The sequence below is a fragment of the Anomaloglossus baeobatrachus genome, chromosome 4, assembly GCF_048569485.1.
Source record: "Anomaloglossus baeobatrachus isolate aAnoBae1 chromosome 4, aAnoBae1.hap1, whole genome shotgun sequence".
NCBI lineage: Eukaryota > Metazoa > Chordata > Amphibia > Anura > Aromobatidae > Anomaloglossus > Anomaloglossus baeobatrachus.
The window spans coordinates 707,028,371-707,051,109 of NC_134356.1; the positions used below are offsets into that span (position 1 = coordinate 707,028,371).

The following is a 22,739-nucleotide window of genomic DNA, read 5'->3' on the forward strand; positions in this document are numbered from 1 at the left end:
AGACCGCATAGGAGCAATTGCTGTACGTCTATCTGCAAGTGAGGCCTCACATGTGACCGTTAGGTGGCCACCTCTTGTGCAGCTGAGACATTCTCCCTTCAGCCTGGCAGATTGATGGCAAATAGCAGGACATGAAGCAGATGTGGCACATACCACCACATTACCTGGAGAAGGAGACCCCTTAATGTCACCCCATGGCCCCACCAATGAACACAGAAGCACAAGACACAAGTGATCGGCTCTTCCATCTTTACTAGCACACAAGTGAGTGCAACAAAGAAAACCCAAACAAGTGAATACAAGTCCCAAACTCTGTGCTGGGGGCTGAGTCAGCCACATTGTCACGCCGTGTCACCGTGAGCCCAGTGTCCATGTTTCTTCAGATGGAAGAAGTCTCCCTGGTACCTGCAGGACAAAAACAGTGGTCAGTGAAGGCCTAGAGAAAAGTGCCACCCAGGAGTGATGGCGCGCGCACACACACACACACACACACACACACGATGTCCACTGGAAGAGGTACCGATAAGCGAGGCAGTGTCACTCCACCGCTGGGACTTCCTTCAGAGCAGGGCTTGGAGCAGACACCTGTAACAGAGGAGAATGTATCTGGATACAGCCACTACAGATAAGAGTTCCAGGCCAGCCCCCTCTGCACTCCGTACAGTATTGGAGCCAGGCCGAGCCACTCAGTCCAGCAGTCAGTGACAGAGGCGATGGGCACTCTGAGGTTAGTCGTGCCACTACTGGTGCCAGTCAGCTAAGTCACAGCCCTCCTCTCCATCCAGAGGGCCAGACAGTAACCGCACCAGGTCTGACGCCCTGTGATACCTGACCCTTACCAGAACACGGGCTTCACCGGCCTCAGCAGGAGCGTCTGATGATTTACTGGACATGTCTTCTGCGGTGGAGCCCTGTGAGGGCTCAGCCAGGTGCTTACCATTCCCCTACAAGAGTAAAGCACAAGTCACATCGCAGCCACAAGCGGCCCCAACACGCAGCCGCACCACAGCCATGTCAGCAGGTCGATCTCTCCACCTCGTGGTCTCACCTGCACAGCAGTTTGTCCCGGGGCTGCTGCTTGCCTCCTGCGTCGTTGGAAGTATGGGCGGCTGCGCTGTCGCTGAGGCTCTGGACGTGGGGCTTCATCAGACGCCGCTCTGCTTTCACCATCTCCTCCCTCTGTAGCCTGTGGTGGAGGCCGTGGGCGGTAAGGTCTGTAGAGATAGTGAACTGAACCGTGACTGCTCATCTCCTGGGGATGGTGTACAATGTGGCTACATCTTCACTGGGGCCCCTGAGGAGCCACAGCGCCGCTCAGATATACCAGCCAATATGAGACGTGTGGCACCAGCAATAAATCAGATGGCCCAAAAAGTTAGTGACAGAACACCCAGCCTTGTTACATCCCAGCATCACCGCCATGATCTTAGTGTGGAGAGGGAGGAAAGCCGTGATCTTGGAGGGCAGACAATGCAGTGCAGATATGAAGCTGCTCCAAGCCCTGAAGACTACAGCCAGGATTCACCACTCAGCCAGCAGGTACTACAAAGGGGCAGGGAAAAGGAGCACTGGATGAAGAGGCACAGATATGGGGGCTGCAGTCTTCTAGCCTCGGAATAGGGTAACCATTCCAGTAACATTACCTCCCAGTGAGGACGACTGTGGCTCCTCGTATGGGGCAGGTCTGTTCAGCAGATGCTGTCAGACAAGGCTCCTGACCAGTCTCACCTGCGGAATCTGGGCCGGAATCTGCGAAGAGGGGGTCTCTGCTGCTCCTCTCCATTTTGGGGAGTGTCTGATGTTGGCTCTTTGGCCTCGTTATTCTACAACAGAACCGTGAACATGATCATTACACTGAGCAGCAGCACGAGGAAGACTATGAGCAGTGCAGGGCACCACCATGAAGCCTCCCGATAAAGGCTGGATAGTCAGTAACCCAGGCCTGGAAGCCACGGACAATGAGCCCCCCACGAGCCGGTGACTGGTTGCTACGGGTAACAGATTTATATTAGAAAGTCTAGATAAGAGGCCCAGAGTGGTTACCAAAGAAGATACTGGGCGTCATCTCAACAGAAATCAGGGGCCCATAGACCCCTACACTAACAACAATAACGGTGATTAAAAAGGTTACAACTCACCACTGCCCCGGGATCCCGCTGAGCTGCCGGCCTTGGACCCCTCCCGAAGCGTTGCCTGTAGAAGAATGGAGGTGGTGGTCGCCGGCGTATTGGGGGCCTCTGCTGGGGAGAGCCATCTTCACCTCGTTCACCTTCACTCACTTGCTCGGGGCTCACCGCGTCTCCACTAGACTCCGTAGTGTTATCTCCCCTGGGACGGTAAAATCGCCGGCGAAAACGACGCCTATTGGGGGCAAATCTGCTTCCTTTAACAGCTACCCCACCAGGACCAGTGACGTTGGCAGCCTCAGCACCCTGCAGGCACAAATGCGGATTATTAACCTGTTCCTACATGGAAAAACCCCTGGATGTACAGGGTACAGTGCACGGTGACCCCCAAGATTACAGACGGGGGGCACACGTCTGACATCACCACTCACAAACCTTTTCCCCTTCCACTACATCAAATTCCACAGTCTCCCCATCGCCAACGCTGCGAAGGAATTTGCGTGGATTGTTCCTCTTTATTGCCGTCTGAAAAGAGAAGTTCAATCAACCGGGGACGGACACACACGGACACACACGTCCTCCTCCTCCCCCCCGCCACACTTTCCAGCTAACCCATAGCACACGCTTGCTAACCCATAGTACGTACACACACAGTAGTCATCCTTGCCCCTGCACACGCTTGCTAACCCATAGTACGTACACACGCTAACCCATAGTACGTACACACAGTCATCCTTGCCCCTGCACACACACACACACACACACACACACACACACACACACACACACACACAGTCGTCCTCCTTGCCCTCGCTCACAAGCTAACCCATAGTACACACACAAAGCTTGTTACCTGGTGGACAAACACGTCGTCCTTTGTGTCATTCCTGTGGAGAGACACACTGTCAGTACTCGTAGAGCGGCAGTACACAAAGCACTACACACAATGACTGACCTGTTGATGAAACCGTATCCGTTGCGGACATTAAACCATTTCACTGTTCCCTGTACCTGGGTCGCTGCAGAAAAACACAAGGAATCAGAAATGGTGAACAAGATACAAGCCCGAAACATGAGAGCCACACGCAAAGTGGCAAAAATGAAAACCGCAGCAATATGTAGGCGGTGTACACTGGGAATATGCAGTATATACAGATATATAGTAGGCATGGGTCCCCAATTCCAGTCCTCGAGGGCCACCAGCAGTGCATGTTTTCAGGATTTCCTTAGTATTGCACATGTGATAATTTAATCACCTGCACAGTTGATGATTCCAACACCCATGCAATGCTAAGGAAATCCTGAAAACATGCACTGTTGGAGGCCCTCGAGGACTGGAGTTGGGGAACCCTGAGATATATAATAGGTGTCTATAGGAGGATACGCAGTGTATACAGATAGAGGGGTACATAGGGGCTGTGGTGTATACAGATATATAGTAGGTGTATCTAGGGGGATACACAGTGCATACATATAGTAGGTGTATGTATACACTGCATATCCCACTACATACAAGTGCTTCCCAATAAATTAAAATATCAGTTATTTCAGTAACTCCATACAAAAAGGGAAAGGCATATTATATGGTCATTACACGGGGTGGGGGACGATATCTATTCCTATATATTATATAGACTCATTACACACAGAGCAATCTATTTCACATGTTTATTGCTGATCACGATTATGGTTTACAGCCAATGAAAACCCAAGTCATTATCTCAAAATTAGAATAATTACCACAAAATACCTTCAAAGGCTTCCTAAGCATTTAAAATGGCCCCTTAGTCTGGTTCAGTAGGCTACACAATAATGGGGAAGACTGCTAACTTGATAGATGTCCAGAAGACAGTTATTGAGCTACTCCACAAGGAGGGTAAGCCACAAAAGGTCATTGATAAAGAAGCTGGCTGCTCACAGACTGCTGTATCCAAGCATATTAATGGAATGAGTGGAAGGAAAAAGTGGTAAAAAAAAGGTGCACAAGCAACCGGGATAACCGCAGCCTTCATAGGATGGTTAAGAAAAGGCCATTCACAAATGTGGGGGAGATTCACAGGAGTGGACGCTGCTGGAATCACTGATACAAGAGCCACCACACACAGACGTGTCCAGGACATGGGCTTCATTCCTTGTGTCACCACTCAAGACCAATAGACGACAGAAATGTCTTACCCGAGCCAGGGAAAAAAAAAAATCATGATTACTTACCAGTAATTGTTTTCCAGAGCCACCAGAGAGGTATCATAGTATCATAGTATCATAGTATCATAGTATCATAGTATCATAGTATCATAGTATCATAGTTTTTAAGGTTGAAGGGAGACTCTAAGTCCATCTAGTTCAACCCATCTTTAGGACAGAAAATTAACTAAAATAAAAACCTCTCCACCGCATCAGGTAACAGGGCACAGAGAGGAGTATCAGAAAAAACAATATTAGTTTACCAACACCAAAGGACCAAGACCAACTAACTAAGGCAAATAAGTGATTGAAAAGGAAAATAAGGTGGGAAGCAGTGGCGCGGTTATGGCTCTGGAAAAAAAACATTACCAGTTGTCATGATTTATTTTACCTTCTCACTGTATTTGCTGTAATACTATGTCTTGGGATGTAAGTGACCATACTTTCCCCCCAGCCTGGATCATATTGCAATCAGGCTTCAGCAGTTTGGTGGGGGTTGCATTTATATGCATATGCATATATATGCATATGCATATATATGCATATATATGCATATACATATATACATATATAGTTCTTCTCAGCATGGGACTTCTCCAATCTACAACTTGGTAAACAGAACAGAGCCAGCAGTCTAAAGTCCATACATGCATCAAATGGCCAGGGGGAGGTGTGCCCACCTAAGGGGCTGATCCCAGGAGAGAAGAACATGTTAGTTCAGTTAGTTGGAGCTCAGCTGGAGAAGGACTAGGATCCATAGCTGAGGCTGGATCCTGGGGTCTGTGTGTGTGTGGACTGTTACAGACTGGAGATCCGCGGCCACGTGGGATTGTGTTTTGTTGTTCACCTGTTGGACTCAAGGAACTCATATAAAGGACCATTGCCCTAATTCCCCTGGCATCGGAATACCAGGCGGTGCCCCTGGATCTTTTGTTCTTTCTGTTGTGGACTCCTTGCAGATTTGAAGGATTTATATTTATGTTTGCTGCTTATTCTTTGTAGTTCCAATAAAGCCCTTTGGATTGTTCCTTGGCCTGGCGTCCCTCACTGCTCTGTTGCATACCCCGTCACAAACTGGTAGCAGCGGCGGGAGCAGAGCAGAAGAAATGGAAGACAACGGCCAATCAACGTCTGAAACCAGAACCTCAGGGATACAGGACCTGGACTGTGGTGATCCTACAAAGGCCTGTGAATTAGGTGTCTGCTACAAAGGACTCTAAGGAGCAACTAATTGAGGCGTTGGAAAACGCTTGCCTGCAAGATGGCACCGAGGAACAATTTCCACAGCAAGGAGAGCGAAGATGGGAGCCGGAGGTAAATACCCAAAAAAGTCAATGGGTTGTGTGCGCTACGAGGAGGAGATGGCCTTGCTGGGAGAGGAGACCACCATAGAATATAAGATGGAGGTCATGCGTGGAGCTAAAGAGAAGGAGCGCAGGATGGAGGAGATGGCATTGCTGGATAAGCAGCTCGCTGTGGAAGCCGCGAGAGGTTCCAGACAGACTGTAACCCCAGCACCCATCATGAGGGAACTTCCCAGGGTGTCCCGCAAAGACTTCAAGCAGTTTAATGAGGCTGCTGGTGACATTGAGGGCTTCTTCCAGGACTTTGAGCATCAGTGTCGATTAATGGAAGTCCCAGAAAGGGAGCGCGTCCGGCATCTGGTTGGGCTCTTAGAGGGGGGAGCTGCTGCAGCCTATAGAGCTATGGACCCTCGGTGGAACTGTGAGTATGCGGATATTAAACAGACTATTCTAGAACATTATGCTGTAACGCCAGACACTTACAGGACTCAGTTCCGTACTTTAGCATGTGATGAGGAAGTGTCCTTCAAGATGTATGCCCACAAACTCAAACATCTGTGGCATCGTTGGCTGGAGGCAGAGGAGGCCTTAACCTTGGAGACCGTCCTCCAGGTCCTCCTAAAAGAGCAGTTTTACTTCAAGTGCCCCGCTGAGATCCGGGAATGGGTGCGTGAAAGGAGACCAGCCACTGTGGAGGAAGCTGCAGCTCTAGCTGATGAGGCTCTCACCATCAAGCCTCAGTGGAAAAAACTACTACTCAGTGAGAAAAAAAACCACCAGCCCCCCAACGCTGGCGGCCCCTGGTCCTTCTGGCCCCAATGTTCACCATCACCCTAGACCGTCAACTCATGGGGACCTTCGTGTGACTGTGCCTCGCATTACTCATGCTCCACCTTTGGGAATACGACGTGGAGGAAGAATCCCAGAGCGCAGATGTTATGGGTGTGGGCAGCCTGGGCACATGCAATTCCAATGTCCAGGTGTTCGGAGACAGAACAGCTACAGACCGCCTTTGCCTGTTCATTATCTACAGACACCTTCACCAGGAGAAGAGCTGGATTCTGTGCCTGATGACTTGCCACGTGACTCAGATATCCTGGCTCCCCTACCCGGAGTCTATGGGGTGCGAGCTCCAGCCACCTGTTCTTCTGATCTTCAGGACAAACATCTACAGGAGGCCGTGCTGGATGGCCAAAAAGTTGTTGGCTTCCGTGACACTGGGGCTTTCCTCACCATAGCCGATCCTCGAGTAATTCAACCACAAGCAATTCAAAAGGGACCAGGAATTGCCATTGAACTGGCAGGAGGTACCCAGAGATATATTCCAAGAGCGAGTGTGACCCTGGATTATGGGCTTTGGGGCAAAACAATGTGTGGTCGGTGTGATGAGCGGCCTCCCTGCAGACGTTCTTCTAGGAAATGATGTGGGGAATCTTCATTGCCACTTTGTCGGTGCGGTAACCAGAAGTGAAGCCAAGAGAGCAGCCCATGTGGACGTGTACAACCCATCCATGGAAATGAGGCCACCAGAACTGCCATTACAGCCGGTGAGTGATTCTTCTTGTGGGGATAATATGAATGTTACTTGGGATAAAGTTCAGTTTAGACAAGAAGTAGAGAGACCCCACCCTTGCTAGTTTTAGAGCCCGAGCTGAAATAGGGCAGCTAGGGGAGAACGGAGAAAGAATTCAGAGAAAATTGACTTCTGTATCGGGTTGCCAATGCCGACTCCCTAGATAAGCCCTGGACTTCTAGCAAATACAGTGAGAAGGTAAAATACATCATGACACCGGTAAGTAATCATGATTTTTTCCCTTCACTACGACAGCGCTTACAAATCTGTCCCTGAGGCACATCCACACATTCAGCCAAGGAGGTTGACACGGATCTGGTAAAATGAGCTGTAACACCCGGTGGCACTGGTCTACCCTGAGCTACATATGCTTCTTTAATGGCCTCCTTGACCCATCTCGCAATAGACCTCTTGAACGCAGAATAGACCTATGAAAACAAAACGCCTGACTTGTCCAAGGTTCCATAACCTCTAGATACTGAAGGGGCCTTTTAACATCTAAAGAATAAAACCTTTCCTCAGAATTTTGGGGAAAAAGACAGGAGGGAAGGACAATCTCCTAAGAACGGTGAAAAGTAACCGCCACCTTCTGCAGAAAGGCAGGGTTTGTACGAAGGATGACCCTATCATCATTAATCTGAGTATATGGAGGGTTGATTGAGAGAGCTTGATGGTCACTAACCCTCTGGGCCGAGGTCAGTGCAATAAGGAGAGCCACTTTAAGTGTTAGTGTGGCGCCCTGGACAAGCCAGGGGCCACAGAGAACACCTACACACCCCCACACTCCCGGTCAGGCACACCTAAGTCAGACAAAACCCTTGTTGCCTTCCTCCAGGGGTTGATGTTCAAACCAGGGGGGTGGGCCAGGCGGTTGGCCCCGCCCACCGAGGAGTTCACAGTCCTGGAGGCGGGAAAAGCAGGCAGATGAGTTTTGGAAGTGAAAGTGAGAGGAAGGAAAGTGGCAGTTAAGCAGCCTGAAGTTGGTCCGGGTGTGTGGCCCGGACGGATCAGCAAGGTTGGCAGACGGTGGTGACAGTCTGCAGGAGTGGCCTATCGGAGTTTACCGTAAGGATCGTGGACGGGCGGTGGCCCGGCGGTACCGGACCGGTACCGGACGGGCGGTGGCCCGGCGGTACCGGACCGGTACCGGACGGGCGGGTGGCCCGGCGGTACCGGACCGGTACCGGACGGGCGGTGGCCCGGCGGTACCGGACCGGTACCGGACGGGCGGTGGCCCGGCGGTACCGGACCGGTACCGGACGGGCGGGTGGCCCGGCGGTACCGGACCGGTACCGGACGGGCGGTGGCCCGGCGGTACCGGACGGGCGGTGGCCCGGCGGTACCGGACGGGCGGTGGCCCGGCGGTACCGGACGGGCGGTGGCCCGGCGGTACCGGACGGGCGGTGGCCCGGCGGTACCGGACCGGTACGGACGGGCGGTGGCCCGGCGGTACCGGACCGGTACCGGACGGGCGGTGGCCCGGCGGTACCGGACCGGTACCGGACGGGCGGTGGCCCGGCGGTACCGGACCGGTACCGGACGGGCGGTGGCCCGGCGGTACCGGACCGGTACCGGACGGGCGGTGGCCCGGCCGGTACCGGACCGGTACCGGACGGGCGGTGGCCCGGCGGTACCGGACGGGCGGTGGCCCGGCGGTACCGGACCGGTACCGGACGGGCGGTGGCCCGGCGGTACCGGACGGGCGGTGGCCCGGGCGGTACCGGACCGGTACCGGACGGGCGGTGGCCCGGCGGTACCGGACCGGTACCGGACGGGCGGTGGCCCGGCGGTACCGGACCGGTACCGGACGGGCGGTGGCCCGGCGGTACCGGACCGGTACCGGACGGGCGGTGGCCCGGCGGTACCGGACCGGTACCGGACGGGCGGTGGCCCGGCGGTACCGGACCGGTACCGGACGGGCGGTGGCCCGGCGGTACCGGACCGGTACCGGACGGGCGGTGGCCCGGCGGTACCGGACCGGTACCGGACGGGCGGTGGCCCGGCGGTACCGGACCGGTACCGGACGGGCGGTGGCCCGGCGGTACCGGACCGGTACCGGACGGGCGGTGGCCCGGCGGTACCGGACCGGTACCGGACGGGCGGTGGCCCGGCGGTACCGGACCGGTACCGGACGGGCGGTGGCCCGGCGGTACCGGACCGGTACCGGACGGGCGGTGGCCCGGCGGTACCGGACCGGTACCGGACGGGCGGTGGCCCGGCGGTACCGGACCGGTACCGGACGGGCGGTGGCCCGGCGGTACCGGACCGGTACCGGACGGGCGGTGGCCCGGCGGTACCGGACCGGTACCGGACGGGCGGTGGCCCGGCGGTACCGGACCGGTACCGGACGGGCGGTGGCCCGGCGGTACCGGACCGGTACCGGACGGGCGGTGGCCCGGCGGTACCGGACCGGTACCGGACGGGCGGTGGCCCGGCGGTACCGGACGGGGCGGTGGCCCGGCGGTACCGGACGGGCGGTGGCCCGGCGGTACCGGACGGGCGGTGGCCCGGCGGTACCGGACCGGCGGTGGCCCGGCGGTACCGGACCGGTACGGACGGGCTGTGGCCCGGCGGTACCGGACCGGTACGGACGGGCTGTGGCCCGGCGGTACCGGACGGGGCGGTGGCCCGGCGGTACCGGACCGGTACCGGACGGGCGGTGGCCCGGCGGTACCGGACGGGCGGTGGCCCGGCGGTACCGGACGGGCGGTGGCCCGGCGGTACCGGACGGGCGGTGGCCCGGCGGTACCGGACGGGCGGTGGCCCGGCGGGTACCGGACGGGCGGTGGCCCGGCGGTACCGGACGGGCGGTGGCCCGGCGGTACCGGACCGGTACGGACGGGCGGTGGCCCGGCGGTACCGGACCGGTACGGACGGGCGGTGGCCCGGCGGTACCGGACCGGTACCGGACGGGCGGTGGCCCGGCGGTACCGGACCGGTACCGGACGGGCGGTGGCCCGGCGGTACCGGACGGGCGGTGGCCCGGCGGTACCGGACGGGCGGTGGCCCGGCGGTACCGGACCGGTACGGACGGGCGGTGGCCCGGCGGTACCGGACGGGCGGTGGCCCGGCGGGTACCGGACGGGCGGTGGCCCGGCGGTACCGGACGGGCGGTGGCCCGGCGGTACCGGACGGGCGGTGGCCCGGCGGTACCGGACGGGCGGTGGCCCGGCGGTACCGGACGGGCGGTGGCCCGGCGGTACCGGACGGGCGGTGGCCCGGCGGTACCGGACGGGCGGTGGCCCGGCGGTACCGGACGGGCGGTGGCCCGGCGGGTACCGGACCGGTACGGACGGGCTGTGGCCCGGCGGTACCGGACCGGTACGGACGGGCTGTGGCCCGGCGGTACCGGACGGGCGGGCTGTGGCCCGGCGGTACCGGACGGGCGGTGGCCCGGCGGTACCGGACCGGTACGGACGGGCTGTGGCCCGGCGGTACCGGACGGGCGGTGGCCCGGCGGTACCGGACGGGCTGTGGCCCGGCGGTACCGGACCGGTACGGACGGGCGGTGGCCCGGCGGTACCGGACCGGTACGGACGGGCTGTGGCCCGGCGGTACCGGACCGGTACGGACGGGCGGTGGCCCGGCGGTACCGGACCGGTACGGACGGGCGGTGGCCCGGCGGTACCGGACCGGTACGGACGGGCGGTGGCCCGGCGGTACCGGACCGGTACGGACGGGCGGTGGCCCGGCGGTACCGGACCGGTACGGACGGGCGGTGGCCCGGCGGTACCGGACCGGTACGGACGGGCGGTGGCCCGGCGGTACCGGACCGGTACGGACGGGCGGTGGCCCGGCGGTACCGGACCGGTACGGACGGGCGGTGGCCCGGCGGTACCGGACCGGTACGGACGGGCGGTGGCCCGGCGGTACAGGACCGGTACGGACGGGCGGTGGCCCGGCGGTACAGGACCGGTACGGACGGGCGGTGGCCCGGCGGTACAGGACCGGTACGGACGGGCGGTGGCCCGGCGGTACAGGACCGGTACGGACGGGCGGTGGCCCGGCGGTACACAAAGAAGTCAGCACCATCTGACAGGGGTTTGCAGACCCCGGCAAGGCTAGGAGTCACCGTGAATTTGCCAAATCCGTTAGCGAAGGGAACCTCCTGGGTTTCCCAAGCAGCCAAGTCCCGACAGAAGGCAACCGTCCAACCGAGAGAGGGAAACACAGTCACCGCCAAGGCTAAAGTTCCCAGGGCCAGAGCCTGCGGGAAAAAGGGGCTCCTTCAGCACCCATCCAAGCTGGGGAGCGGGTTACCGGTGGGAACCCATTGGAACCGTTTACAGTACACAGGTGCAGGGAAAGGCAGTCAGCATCAACCTGCCGGGAGAAAACACCACAGCCGTCTGTGGGACCCGTCCATCCAGCCGTGTGTTTTACCGAGAACTGTGTCCTCATCATTGGCTGAGTGAGTACCACCGTGCCGTGCGGCACAGCGCTGCCCCCGCGACCCTGCACCGCGAGGCCCCGTAACCCGCCTGCCATCCATCCCTACCCCATCACCGGGCCAACCAACCACCTACCCACGGAGGGGAGAACATCCAGGCTGCTCCCTGTCATCGCTCCTGGGATCCCCGTCCAGAGCAGCGGTGGTGTCACCAATATCACCACAACCGTGGGTGGCGTCACGGACAATATCCAATCCCTACCCTTTTCACTCACGGGCGAGGAGCGCCGCTCGAGTCCCCGGGATCCGGCCCACCACTCGAACCACCACCGAGCAGCCGCAGCAGCCGTGGCCGGACCCGAGCAGTGGGAGAGCGCAGCGTCCCCTCCTCCGCCCGCGACATTAGGAGCCGAACTGAAGAGTGAGCGATTGGCTCAAATGGTGCCCCATCAAAGAATCTAACACCAAATTTAGATCCCAAGAGGGGGAAAAAAAAAAACCCAAGGGACAGGTGTCCCCCCTGACAGGAAGAAATTAATCTCTTCACCCATCTATTACCTGTGATATTGTAATCGTAAAGCGCCCCTAAGGCTGACACCTGCACTTTTAAAGTACTGACCAACAATCCAAAATCCAGACCGCCCTGAAGAAACTCTAGTATCATATGTACCTGGGCAACAACCTGTAGAGTACAGAAATTTCTTCCATACCCTGGTATAAGTCCTGGTGGCAGATAGTTTCCTGCTACTTAAGAGTGGAAACTAGGTTCACGGAAAACCCCCGATTCTTTAACCTTTGTCCGGCTGAAAAGGTACAATTGTAACTATTCAGTTTTAAAATTGCAATACATTTTTTTTCCAAAAGCCATAGAGGGCTGAAATTGTGACATCTCTGCAGTTTTGGTCCAGAATATATTGGCCAAATTTCAATAAAATATCTCCACCCCCTTCCGAGATAAGGGGTCGCGGTTAACGCTGTAAAATTATGCAGCTTGACGAAGGTTAACAGTCTCCTCTCAAATTCCAGGCCATCAAATGGAGGCCTGAAACCTGAGGATGAAGAAGAGGGCCCTGGGAGAGAAGATCTGGTCTCTTTGGAAGGATACAAGGATCTGCCACGGACAGTCTCTTGGGCCAATAGAACCACAATGTCCTGGGTCAAATGGGGGCGATTAGGATGATATGAGCCCCATCATCTGACTTTCCGTAATACTGCTGGAACTAAGATTAATGGAGGGAAGGCGTAGAGGAGACCTGAAGACCATGGAATTTGAAAGGCATCTATTGCCCAAGGCCTGTCGTTGGGATTCAGGGAGCAAAACCTGGTCACTTTCCTGTTGAATCTGGTAGCAAACAGATCCAACACCAGGACACCCCCAAAAGGTGTACTATGCTCCTTAAGACCTTTGTGGAGACACCACTCTTGACAGATGCAACTGCAACTCAGGAAACCTGCCACCACATTGTCCAACCCCCTGATGTTTAGAGCTGTGAGCAATAAGTGGACTTGAGCCAGGGAAAAATGACATTTTTGTGTACTCCCCGTAAAATGTCTTCCTTGGAGCCTTTCATTGGGGGACACAGACCATGGGTATTATGGTGTCTCCAGGGGAGGCGTGACACTAGATTTGCAAAAGTGTTAGCTCCTCGCCCCCACAGCATATACCTTAGCTAGGCAGGAAACTACCGTAGCTCAGTTTGGTGTAAAAGCAGGAGAAGGACAACCAAAACCACAAGGGTGGGAGCTGTGTCCCCCAATGAAAGACTCCAAGAAAGACATTTTACGGTGAGTACACAAAAATGTTATTTCCTTTCTCGTCTTTTCATTGGGGGACACAGACATTGGGATGTCCCAAAGCAGTCCCTGGGTGGGAGCTGAACTATTAACAGTGTATAACATCAGACTAAGAGCTGATTAACAACTGCAACTGCAGTGCACACATCAAAACACTGTCAAAGAACAGAGCAGTGGCAACTTATAAATGGGCCACTGCTGCCTGAAGGACTTTTCTTCCAAGAGTAGCATCAGCAGAAGCATGCGTATGCACTCTGTAGAATTTTGTAAACGTGTGCACACTGGACCAGGTAGCGGCCTTGCAAAGTTGGGCCGCCGAAGCCTGATGGCGGATAGCCCAGGAAGCACCCACTGCTTGCATAGAGTGGGCCCGCACAGATTGAGGAGGAACAACACCTCGTGTTCTGTAAGCCTCACAGATGGCAGTCCTAATCCATCGAGAAATCGTGGATTTAGAAGCCCGATTGCTCTTTGTGTCCTTCTGAGAGGACGAAGAGGGCATCGGACTTGCGCAACGGCGCTGTTCTGGACATGTAGATCCGCAGAGCCCTGACGAGATCTAGAGTGTGAAGGGCTTTTTCAAAAGAGTGGACCAGGCAGAATGACGGCAACACAATGTCCTCGTTTAAGTGGAAAGATGATACGACTTTCAGGAGAAAAGCGGGGGAAGGCCGAAGGACCACCTTATGATGGAAAATCAGGTAAGGTGAGCGACAGGAAAGAGCCGCTAGTTCGGACACTCGCCTGATAGAGGTAATGGTGACCAAAAAGGCAATCTTCCAGGACAATCGTTGGAGGGATTTCTCTCAGAGGTTCGAAGGGAGGAAGCTGAAGAGCTCCGAGAACCAGATTCAGATCCCAGTGATCTTAGGGGTGGCGATAAGGAGGGACCAAATGCGCTACTCCTTGAAGAAAGGAGGGCGAGAAGCCAGCTGCTTCTGGAAAAATATTGACAAGGCAGAAACTTGTCCTTTAAGGGTACTGAAAGCTAGTCCCGAGTCCAGAAAGTCTTGCAGAAAGGCAAGAATATTAGGGATTGAAAAGGTAAGGGGCGACCGATTATGACGGTCACACCAGGAAAGATAGGTCTTCCAGGTCCTGTGGTAGATACTGGCGGAGGAGGGCTTCCGAGCATTAAGCATGGTATGAACTACCTTAGAAGAAAGACCTGATTTGGCTAGAATCAAGGATTCAAGCGCCAGGCCGTCAAATGCAGCTGTGCTGTATTCTGGTGGAATATTGGACCTTGCGACAGAAGTTACGGGCGGTCGGGAAGACGCCAGGGAGTGTCGCCGAGCAGTTTGAGAAGCTCTAGGTACCAGGCTCTCCTGGGCCACGAGGATCACCGGGATTCCCTCCACTTTGATTTTCTTGAGAACTGCGCCCACGGAAAGACTAGAGTGTCGGAGCCGATCGCTAGCGGGCTTCTCGACCGGGATATGAAGGGACGTATTTTGGCATTCATCCGAGACGCCATTAGGTCCACATCTGGGAGTCCCCAACAAAGAGTGATCTGATGGAACACTTCGTCGTGGAGGGGACCATTCCCCTGCCGCTAGACCTTGCCTGAGAGTCTGCGGCCCAGATGTCTACCCCTGGGATATGGACAGCTGAAATAATGGAGATGTGCTTCTCTGCCTAAAGAAGAATCCAGGATACTTCCTTCATCGCTGCCTTGCTGAGAGTTCCTCCCTGACTGTTGATGTAAGCCACGGTCGTGGCATTGTCTGACTGGAGCCGAACAGGGAGGCCCAATAGTAAGGGTTGAAAATTCTGAAGGGCCAAAAATATGGCTCTGATCTCCAGAACATTGATGTGCTGGGAGCGCTCGGAAGGAGACCAGCGTCCGTGAACAGTGTGGTGGAGAAACACCACCCCCCAGCCTATCAGGCTGGCATCTGTTGTGACTATTTGTCAGTGGACCGGGCGGAAGGACTTCCCTTGAGATAGGGATGAGGCTTGAGTCCACCAGACGAGGGAGCTGAGCGCAGACCGATATAGGCGGACTGACCGGTCTAGGGAAGCTGGATTCTTGTCCCAGGAGGATAAAGATCCAGTTGTAGAGGGAGCAGATGGAATTGGGCAAAGGACACGGCTTCTATGACCGCCACTATCTTGCCTAACACTCATTCCATTCCGAAGGGATGTGTAACGGCGAGAGCAGAGGGATTGGGCAGCCCAAATCAGGGAAGACCTTGTCTTCTGGAAGAAAAACCCGGGACTGAGCCGTGTCTATCAGCATACCTAAAAAGGTGATGCGCTGATTAGGAATGAGGGATGACTTGAAGTTGATAAGCCACCCTAGCCTTGATAGCGTGTCTAGGCAAATCTGCACGCTTTCTGAGCAAACTTTAAAAAGAGCTCCCCTTGACAAGTAGGTCGTCCAAATAGGGTGTAAAATGGACATTACTGCCGCCATGACCTTTGTGAAGACCCGAGGCGCAGTTGCCAGCCCAAAGGGGAGGGCCCTGAATTGGAAATGACTGTCCTACGGCAAAACGAAGGAACAGTTGATGAGAGACACATGGGAATGTGTAAATAAGCATCTTGAATGTCTGTCTATGGAAGCTAGGAATTCTCCAGGTTTCATGGCGGCTAGCACAGCTCTTAATGATTCCATTAGGAAAGTTCGAATCTGTACGAATTTGTTCAACCGTTTGAGGTCCAAGATATGGCTCTGTCCGCCCTTTTTTGAGAACGACAAAAAGGTTTGAATAGAAACCTTTGCCGCGCTGTTCCAGGGGCATTGGAATGATGACGTTTGATTTCTGTAAAGAGGCTATGGCCTGAAATAAGGCCTGGCTTTGAGCTTTGGACTTTGGAAGACGAGAACGCAGAAACCTGTTGGCCGGCAGGGAATGGAAATAGATCTTGTAACCTGAGGTGACAATTTCTCGAACCCAAGCATCGTGAGTGTGGTCTTGCCAGATATCCCGAAAAAGCAGAAGCCACCCTCCCACAGGAACCGGATCTGAGGGATACCTGGCGTCATGCTGAGGGGGCCTGTACAGAGCGAGGTCCTTTGGGTTTAGGTTGCTTGGAGTGGGAACGCCAAGAAGAGCCCCTCGAGGGACCGGATCCTCGATCTGAGCATTGGGACGATCCTTGGGCTGATGGTTTTTGGGGGGCAGGCCGAAAGGACTGCCTGCGCCAAGGAGATTTTTTTAAAATTCCTGGATACAGGCCGCTTTTGAGGTAGAATGGTACTTTTACCACCCGTCGTCTCAGATATGAGTTTGTCCAAGGATTCTCCAAACAGATGCAGGCCATGGAAGAGGAGTATGGACAGGGATTTCTTGGAGGCACTGTCCGCATTCCATATTTTTAGCCAAAAGGACTATGCGGGCCAAGACAGCATTGGCTGCCGATAGGGCTGACAAACTAGCTGCATCTAGGGAGTCGTGAAGAAAATTTAGAGGCTAGAGAGAACAAATCAAGGATCTCAAAAGCCGCTGGGGGAATATTACAAGAGCAAAGCATCCTGCGTAGGTTCTTGCTCCACACCCCCATAGCTCTCGCGACCCATGTTAAGGCAAACAGGGGGCGAAGAGGAGCCCGAAGCCTGGAAAATAGATTTGACCGCAGCATCAACTGCGCGGTCGGACGATTACGAGAGACGTGTTGTCTGAAACAGACATGACCATGTGTTTAGCCAGTCTGGATACTGGCGGATCCACAACAGGGGGTACTGACCAGGGCTTAACCATTTCAGAGGGAAAGGGATAAGCGAATGAGAAGGGTTTTTTATTAAACCTTCTATCAGGGTGATCCCACCGTTTAGATATAATTTGCCGAAAAAACTGATCCTGAGCAAAGTATTTAGGAGGCTTCTTGGCCCGCTTGATTGCCGACTGAGAAGTCGGGTCAGGAGGCTGATCATAGATCGACAGAGTGATTGACAGCCGAAATTAATGTGTCTTCTATATGCCTAGACTCAGAAGGGACATCTGAATCAGAGTCAGAGTCTTGAGAATCGTGACTACTAAAGGTCACAGAACCTCGGTCCGACTGATCATCGTCCGAGCCGGATGATGCGTAGAGGTCGCAATGGCGCCTTTTGGAAACAGCCTTTTTACGTTCTGGGGAAGAGGACCAGATGAAGCAGGTGGGCTCCTCTGAGGGAGCTGGGCCGGGGGAAGGCTGTGGGAGCCCGAGGACGGCTGGGATATCTGAGTGGCAAGGTCATCTAACCTTTTAGACATTAGAAGAGCCCATGCAGGCATTACGTCATCAGACGGGGGTGCTGCCTGGCCGGTGCAGAATCCAAAGACTGCACGGCATCCTGGTCCGGCAACGGGGTCTGTTGTGACACTGTAGTAGAAGCATCGCAGCCCCGGCATAGTGGACAGCTTCGGCCATTAGAAAAAGAGCGTCCACAGGTGGTACAGCCATAGTACAGGTCAGTAGAGGACGCCTGGGAAGGTTTATCACCCTTGCGGTTACGCATTTCAGCAATGGAGTTCTACAGCTCTATAGGGGTAGAGTTATGAGTGAGGAGCCACTAGCAGTATTATAAAGTGACTGCTATGCACAGCCGGTATATACCGTAGTAAAATGGCATATACTGTCAAACAGTCGGCATATACCTGCAGGCAGAGCCAGTATATACCGCTAATAGCTGATATACACCGCTAGCCAGCAGGCACACATCGCTAGAGAGACAGCGATATACCGCTGAGCAGAGCGATATATAGTGCTGCAAAAGTGCAGAGCCAAAGAGGCAATCTCACCTGTGTCTGCTCCCCATGTGGAAAATGGCATCCAGCGTTCCTGGCAGCATGGAGGGGAGAGACGGCCCCCGGAGGCTGATTGGTCCCAGGGCTGGGACTAACGTGACGGCCAATCAGAAGGAGAGCCGCTGCGACTGAGGGAGCGGCCTCCAGAGCAGTGAGAGGGGGCGTAGCTAGAATGCAGGCCGACGCCAGGGGCTAAATTAATGAGGCTCCCCGGGATCACGGCCTGCATCGCCCCACCGGCGCCTTTTCAGGCGGTGGTTTGGATGCAGGGGACATCCCTACCTGCTCCTGGCTCCGTCTGAAGACGCGTCCGTCCGGTGATGCGGGGATTTCAGGGACGCATCTTCGGCTCAAGGCTAGCAGGTACTCAGCTCTGCTTAGCCCTCTGGAGCTACCTTTGTGTGAGGTGCTTCCAGGGAGCCTGGAGGGGTACGCAGATCCGACCACTTGGGCGCGAGGGAAGACTGACGGCTTGTGCACGCCAGGTTTCCTCTGCCCGTACGCGGGGGAACGAGGGTGGCAAGGAACCCCGGTATTGCCCCATAATCAAAAATAGAAAGATTAAGAAAAAATAAAAACAAAATAAGCTGGCCTAAGGCACCTGGTAGAGCTCAGGCCAGACATGTCAGCCTCCCTGCTGACACTCAGTTTTTTCTAGCTAGTTTCCTGCCTAGCTAGAGTATATTCTGTGGGGGGAGGAGCTAACACTTTTGCAAATTTAGTGTCACGCCTCCCTGGAGACATCATAATACCCACTGTCTGTGTCCCCCAATGAAAAGGAGAGAAAGGAATATGTGATGGGCCTGCCGCATGAGGTTGGGTGACCATGTACCCACCTGGTGATTGATGTAGAACACAGCTACCCTGTTGTCTGACAGAAGCCATAGATGGCGACCTGCTAGAAGAGGAAGAAAAGCATGAAGAGCTTTCTTTATAGCCCACAGTTCCCTGAAGTTGGAAGAACCCTGGCTTTCTAAGGGAATCCTCCCCCCTTGAGCTATGTGACTCAGCAGGTGAGCCCCCAGCCGAGTGCGCTGACATGAGTTGTAATATCATCCGAAACGCCGACCAATAAATTCCGGTCCTGTAGCTACCAACGGAGAGAGAGCGACAGACCAGAGAAGAAAGTGTCATGTGTCGGTCCAAACACCCTTGTAACCGTTGGTGCGCTAGCAAGACCTCCTCCTGAAGTGCCAGTGTATGCACTTGTGCCCAGGGACCAGCTGGAATGCAGGCCACTAGAGATCCAAACAATTATATGGCTTTCCGGAGGGTCAGGACTGGAGTAGAGATTGCTGTGAACACTTTTGCTGTCACCTACTCTTGGGGCAGAATGCACCGTTGGGAGAGAGTCCAGGATCAGGCCCAGAAAGAACTACCGGGTGAGAAGATGCAGTCTTGACTTGTCGAAGTTTACAATCCACCCTAGATCCTGAAGGATGGAAATGACTAACAACCTGAGCCTTGAAGTGAGTCTCTTATGTGGCCACTGAGAAAATGGTCCCAATACGGCACTATTAGGATCTCCCTCTCTCGAATATGTGCCATTACTTCTGCCACCACCTTCGTAAACACTCTGGGAGCCATAGCCAAGCCAAAAGGAAGAGCTCTGAATTGGAAATGCCGTATCTGCCCGTTGATAAGTATGGCAACCCTCAAAAACCTCTGGTGAGACGGGTGGATTGGTATGTGATCTAGTATGTGCTTCTGAGGTCTAAACCACCATAAAACATCCTGGGAAGAGGAGTTTTACAGCCGATCCACTGATTTCATCTTGAAGTGGTGAGGGATGAGATACTCTTTTAGCCTTTTCAAATGTATAATTGTCCTGAATGACCCGTCTAGCTTGCACACTAGAAACAGCAGGGAATAAAATCCTTGGCCTTCTCCTTTGGAGACTACGACCAAGACTGACTTGAGGACGAGATACTCTACTTCTTGCTGTAAGGCCAGCGATATAACAATTAGCGCCCCCTTAGAGGTCGTAGAAAATTGAAGCTAGAGACCAGATTCAACAATCCCAAGGATCCAGGAGCTGGAAGAAATGTCCTGCCTGGCTGGCAAAAAGGAGGATAGCCTACCTCCCACCTGGAGAATAGACTCACTAGGTAGGCTTCTTACCTCCCTGGGGAAGTCCAAACATGAACCCCGACCGCCGTCTTACCATCTGTCCACTTCTCCTGTGGTGACACATTCTTTCGCTTTGGGTATCTTTTCCTTTTGAAGAAACTGGTATCCGTGGACAATCACAAAAAATTCCATTAATCAGGAAAAAACAAAACCACAAGAGTAGTTTGAAACTAAGCTGACCGCAATCCCCTATCGGACAACACTTGAAGTAGCAGTGGGATGTTCCTAACACCTAGACACCTAGTCACTGCTGGAGAAACTTGCCACACCTCAAAGATAGAAATGAGGAATCCTAACTTGCCTTGGAGCAGTCCCCAAAGAAATAGCAAGCCCCCAACATGCAACAACTGATGTAAGAAAACAGTACACAGATAGAAAGTATAGATTAGGAAAGGTGAGGCAGACTTACTAGATACAACAGGACAGGAAAAGAAACTGATTTCAGCCAGCAAAAAAACCTGCAAAAAATACCAAACGCCTGATGAATAAAAATCCTAAGACAAGAAAGTGGAAAACAATAAGCAGAGGTACAAAGACCACTTATCTGAGAGTAGTTCTGGTAATGAGCAGAGCTGGTTACAGAATGTCTTTAACAGGAGACATTGACCACCGGCAAGTAACAGGAGAAAACTGCTCAGTTATATAGTCCAATCAGAAATACCTGATTGCCAGTCCTCCACAGGTGTGTGGCTCTCATTCCACATATCAACTGCACCACCAGCACTGACCACAAGAGGGAGACCCAAACTGGAAAATGTATTCACAATAAAAATGCTTTAAATACATTAGGCTGATCTGAAATACGACTTCCTGGATTCCTAATTAACACCATCACCTGTGAGTCACAGGTTCAGACTCCGCTTAATTACCATTCCTGGCCACCAGAAGGGAGCTCCACACCAGCACCCACTCAGATGACATTCACAGTGGTCCTAAAGGAAGCCGAGGGAAAAGTGGGAAAGCCTCTTAACCCCTGCTTTTTCAAGGATATCATCCAGAGGCTTACCAAAAAGGAAATCTCCACACGGCACAGCACATAATCTGCATTTAGATTTTGAATCCCCTGGCCAACATTTCAACTCCTAGCAGAGTTGGACAATGCAGCCACTTTTTCTGAGCCATAAGGTGTCTGCTGAAGCATCTGCCAGAAAGGCTGTAGTGCCCTTCACCTGGGAAAAGGCATCAACTGGTCACGAGGAACATCTGCTCTCAACCAGTCCTCTACTTGTTGCTTCCATACCATTAATGATCTAGCCACAGAGGTTCCTGCCACCGAGGGTCTAAGGGCTCCTGCTGAAGTCTTCCAGGCCGATCTGAAGTAGGTATTGGCTTTTCTATCAAGGAGATCCATTAGAGTACCAACATCTTCAAATGGGAAGGCTGATCTTTTAACTGTCTTAGATACTGCAACATCAATTTTGGGGCAACGATCCCAAAGGGAGGAGTCCTGTTCTTGAAAGGGGTATTGTTTCCGAAAGGAGGATGAGCGGACAGGTTTGTCAGGCTGCTCCCACTATTCTAACACTAATTGTGTTACTCTATTATAGACCGGAAAAGAGTGCTTCTGCTTCAGGCCACTGAACATCAGATCTTCCAGGGAGTCCGGGGCCTTTATCATCTACCATACCCATGGTAGCGCTGACTGCTTTAACCTGCCGGTTAAACTACAACCGTAGGAAAACATGGCCTGCCCTCAAGTTCATCATCCGAGGAAGATGGGGCAGAAGCGGACTGGAAATCAGAAGACTAGGAGCCACTGGACTCATGTTTGAACCTTCATCCTGCTGGGGGATTTCTGGGCTGAGAAAAACCACTTAAGGCATTCCTAATTTCTGCCCGGATCACCTCCCGAAAGATTACCGCCGAAGTCAGGGGCTTCCTTGACTATCGCTTTTTGTATACAGGCCTGAATTTGTCTGATCCTGAAGGTAAATGGGGCCCTGGGACACAAGGGACATTATTATTGAGCTTCTACATTTGCTTCCTTGGTTTATCCTAAGGGACAGAGGGACACCATGAACTCTAGTAAGAAACACCGACAAGAAGTCACTTACCACCTGAGGACAGACTGTACTGTGTGCTTGTGAGAAGCAGATTGAGGACTTCTACGGGAATCTTTGGATCGCCGAGTACCGCTAGAGTGGCTCCCTTCACTCTCACCTTGAATGGTGCCGGCAGCTGCTGAGGAAGCTCCTGGGTATCCTCCATGTTAACAGTCGTCTAGAAGCAATGAACGCTGCTACCATGAGTCCTTTATTCCATGCCATAGCGATTGGCAGCGCCATCTTGCCAGCCCCTGCACATGCGCAAAAGCGGCTTCCGGTTTGATGTCACATCTGGCCAGGAACCCGGAACTCAGCAGCGACGTCAATGACATGCACCCCAGCGTGTTCCATCCTGGGAATCCAGTCCAGAACCCCGACCCGGTAAGTGACCAGCATAACTACAGTAGCTACCGGCCCTCTGCTTGACACACACCCACATATACCACTGCCGGGAGTG

The 22,739-nt window shown here is 54.2% G+C and overlaps 1 protein-coding gene across 1 annotated transcript; it reads right to left on the reverse strand.

Annotated features, from left to right (window-relative positions):
* Nucleotides 1–241: 241 nt before the first annotated feature.
* YBX2 (Y-box binding protein 2) lies at nt 242–22,445 on the reverse strand. The gene is made up of 10 exons (XM_075344170.1): nt 22,292–22,445; nt 3,082–3,145; nt 2,980–3,013; nt 2,562–2,651; nt 2,139–2,432; nt 1,729–1,823; nt 1,049–1,214; nt 840–944; nt 517–585; nt 242–401 (listed from the first exon to the last, which is right to left on the reverse strand). The coding sequence occupies exons 1-9, from the start codon at nt 22,443–22,445 to the stop codon at nt 538–540; spliced, it is 1,050 nt and encodes a 349-aa protein (XP_075200285.1). The 3' UTR covers nt 242–401; nt 517–537.
* Nucleotides 22,446–22,739: the final 294 nt, after the last annotated feature.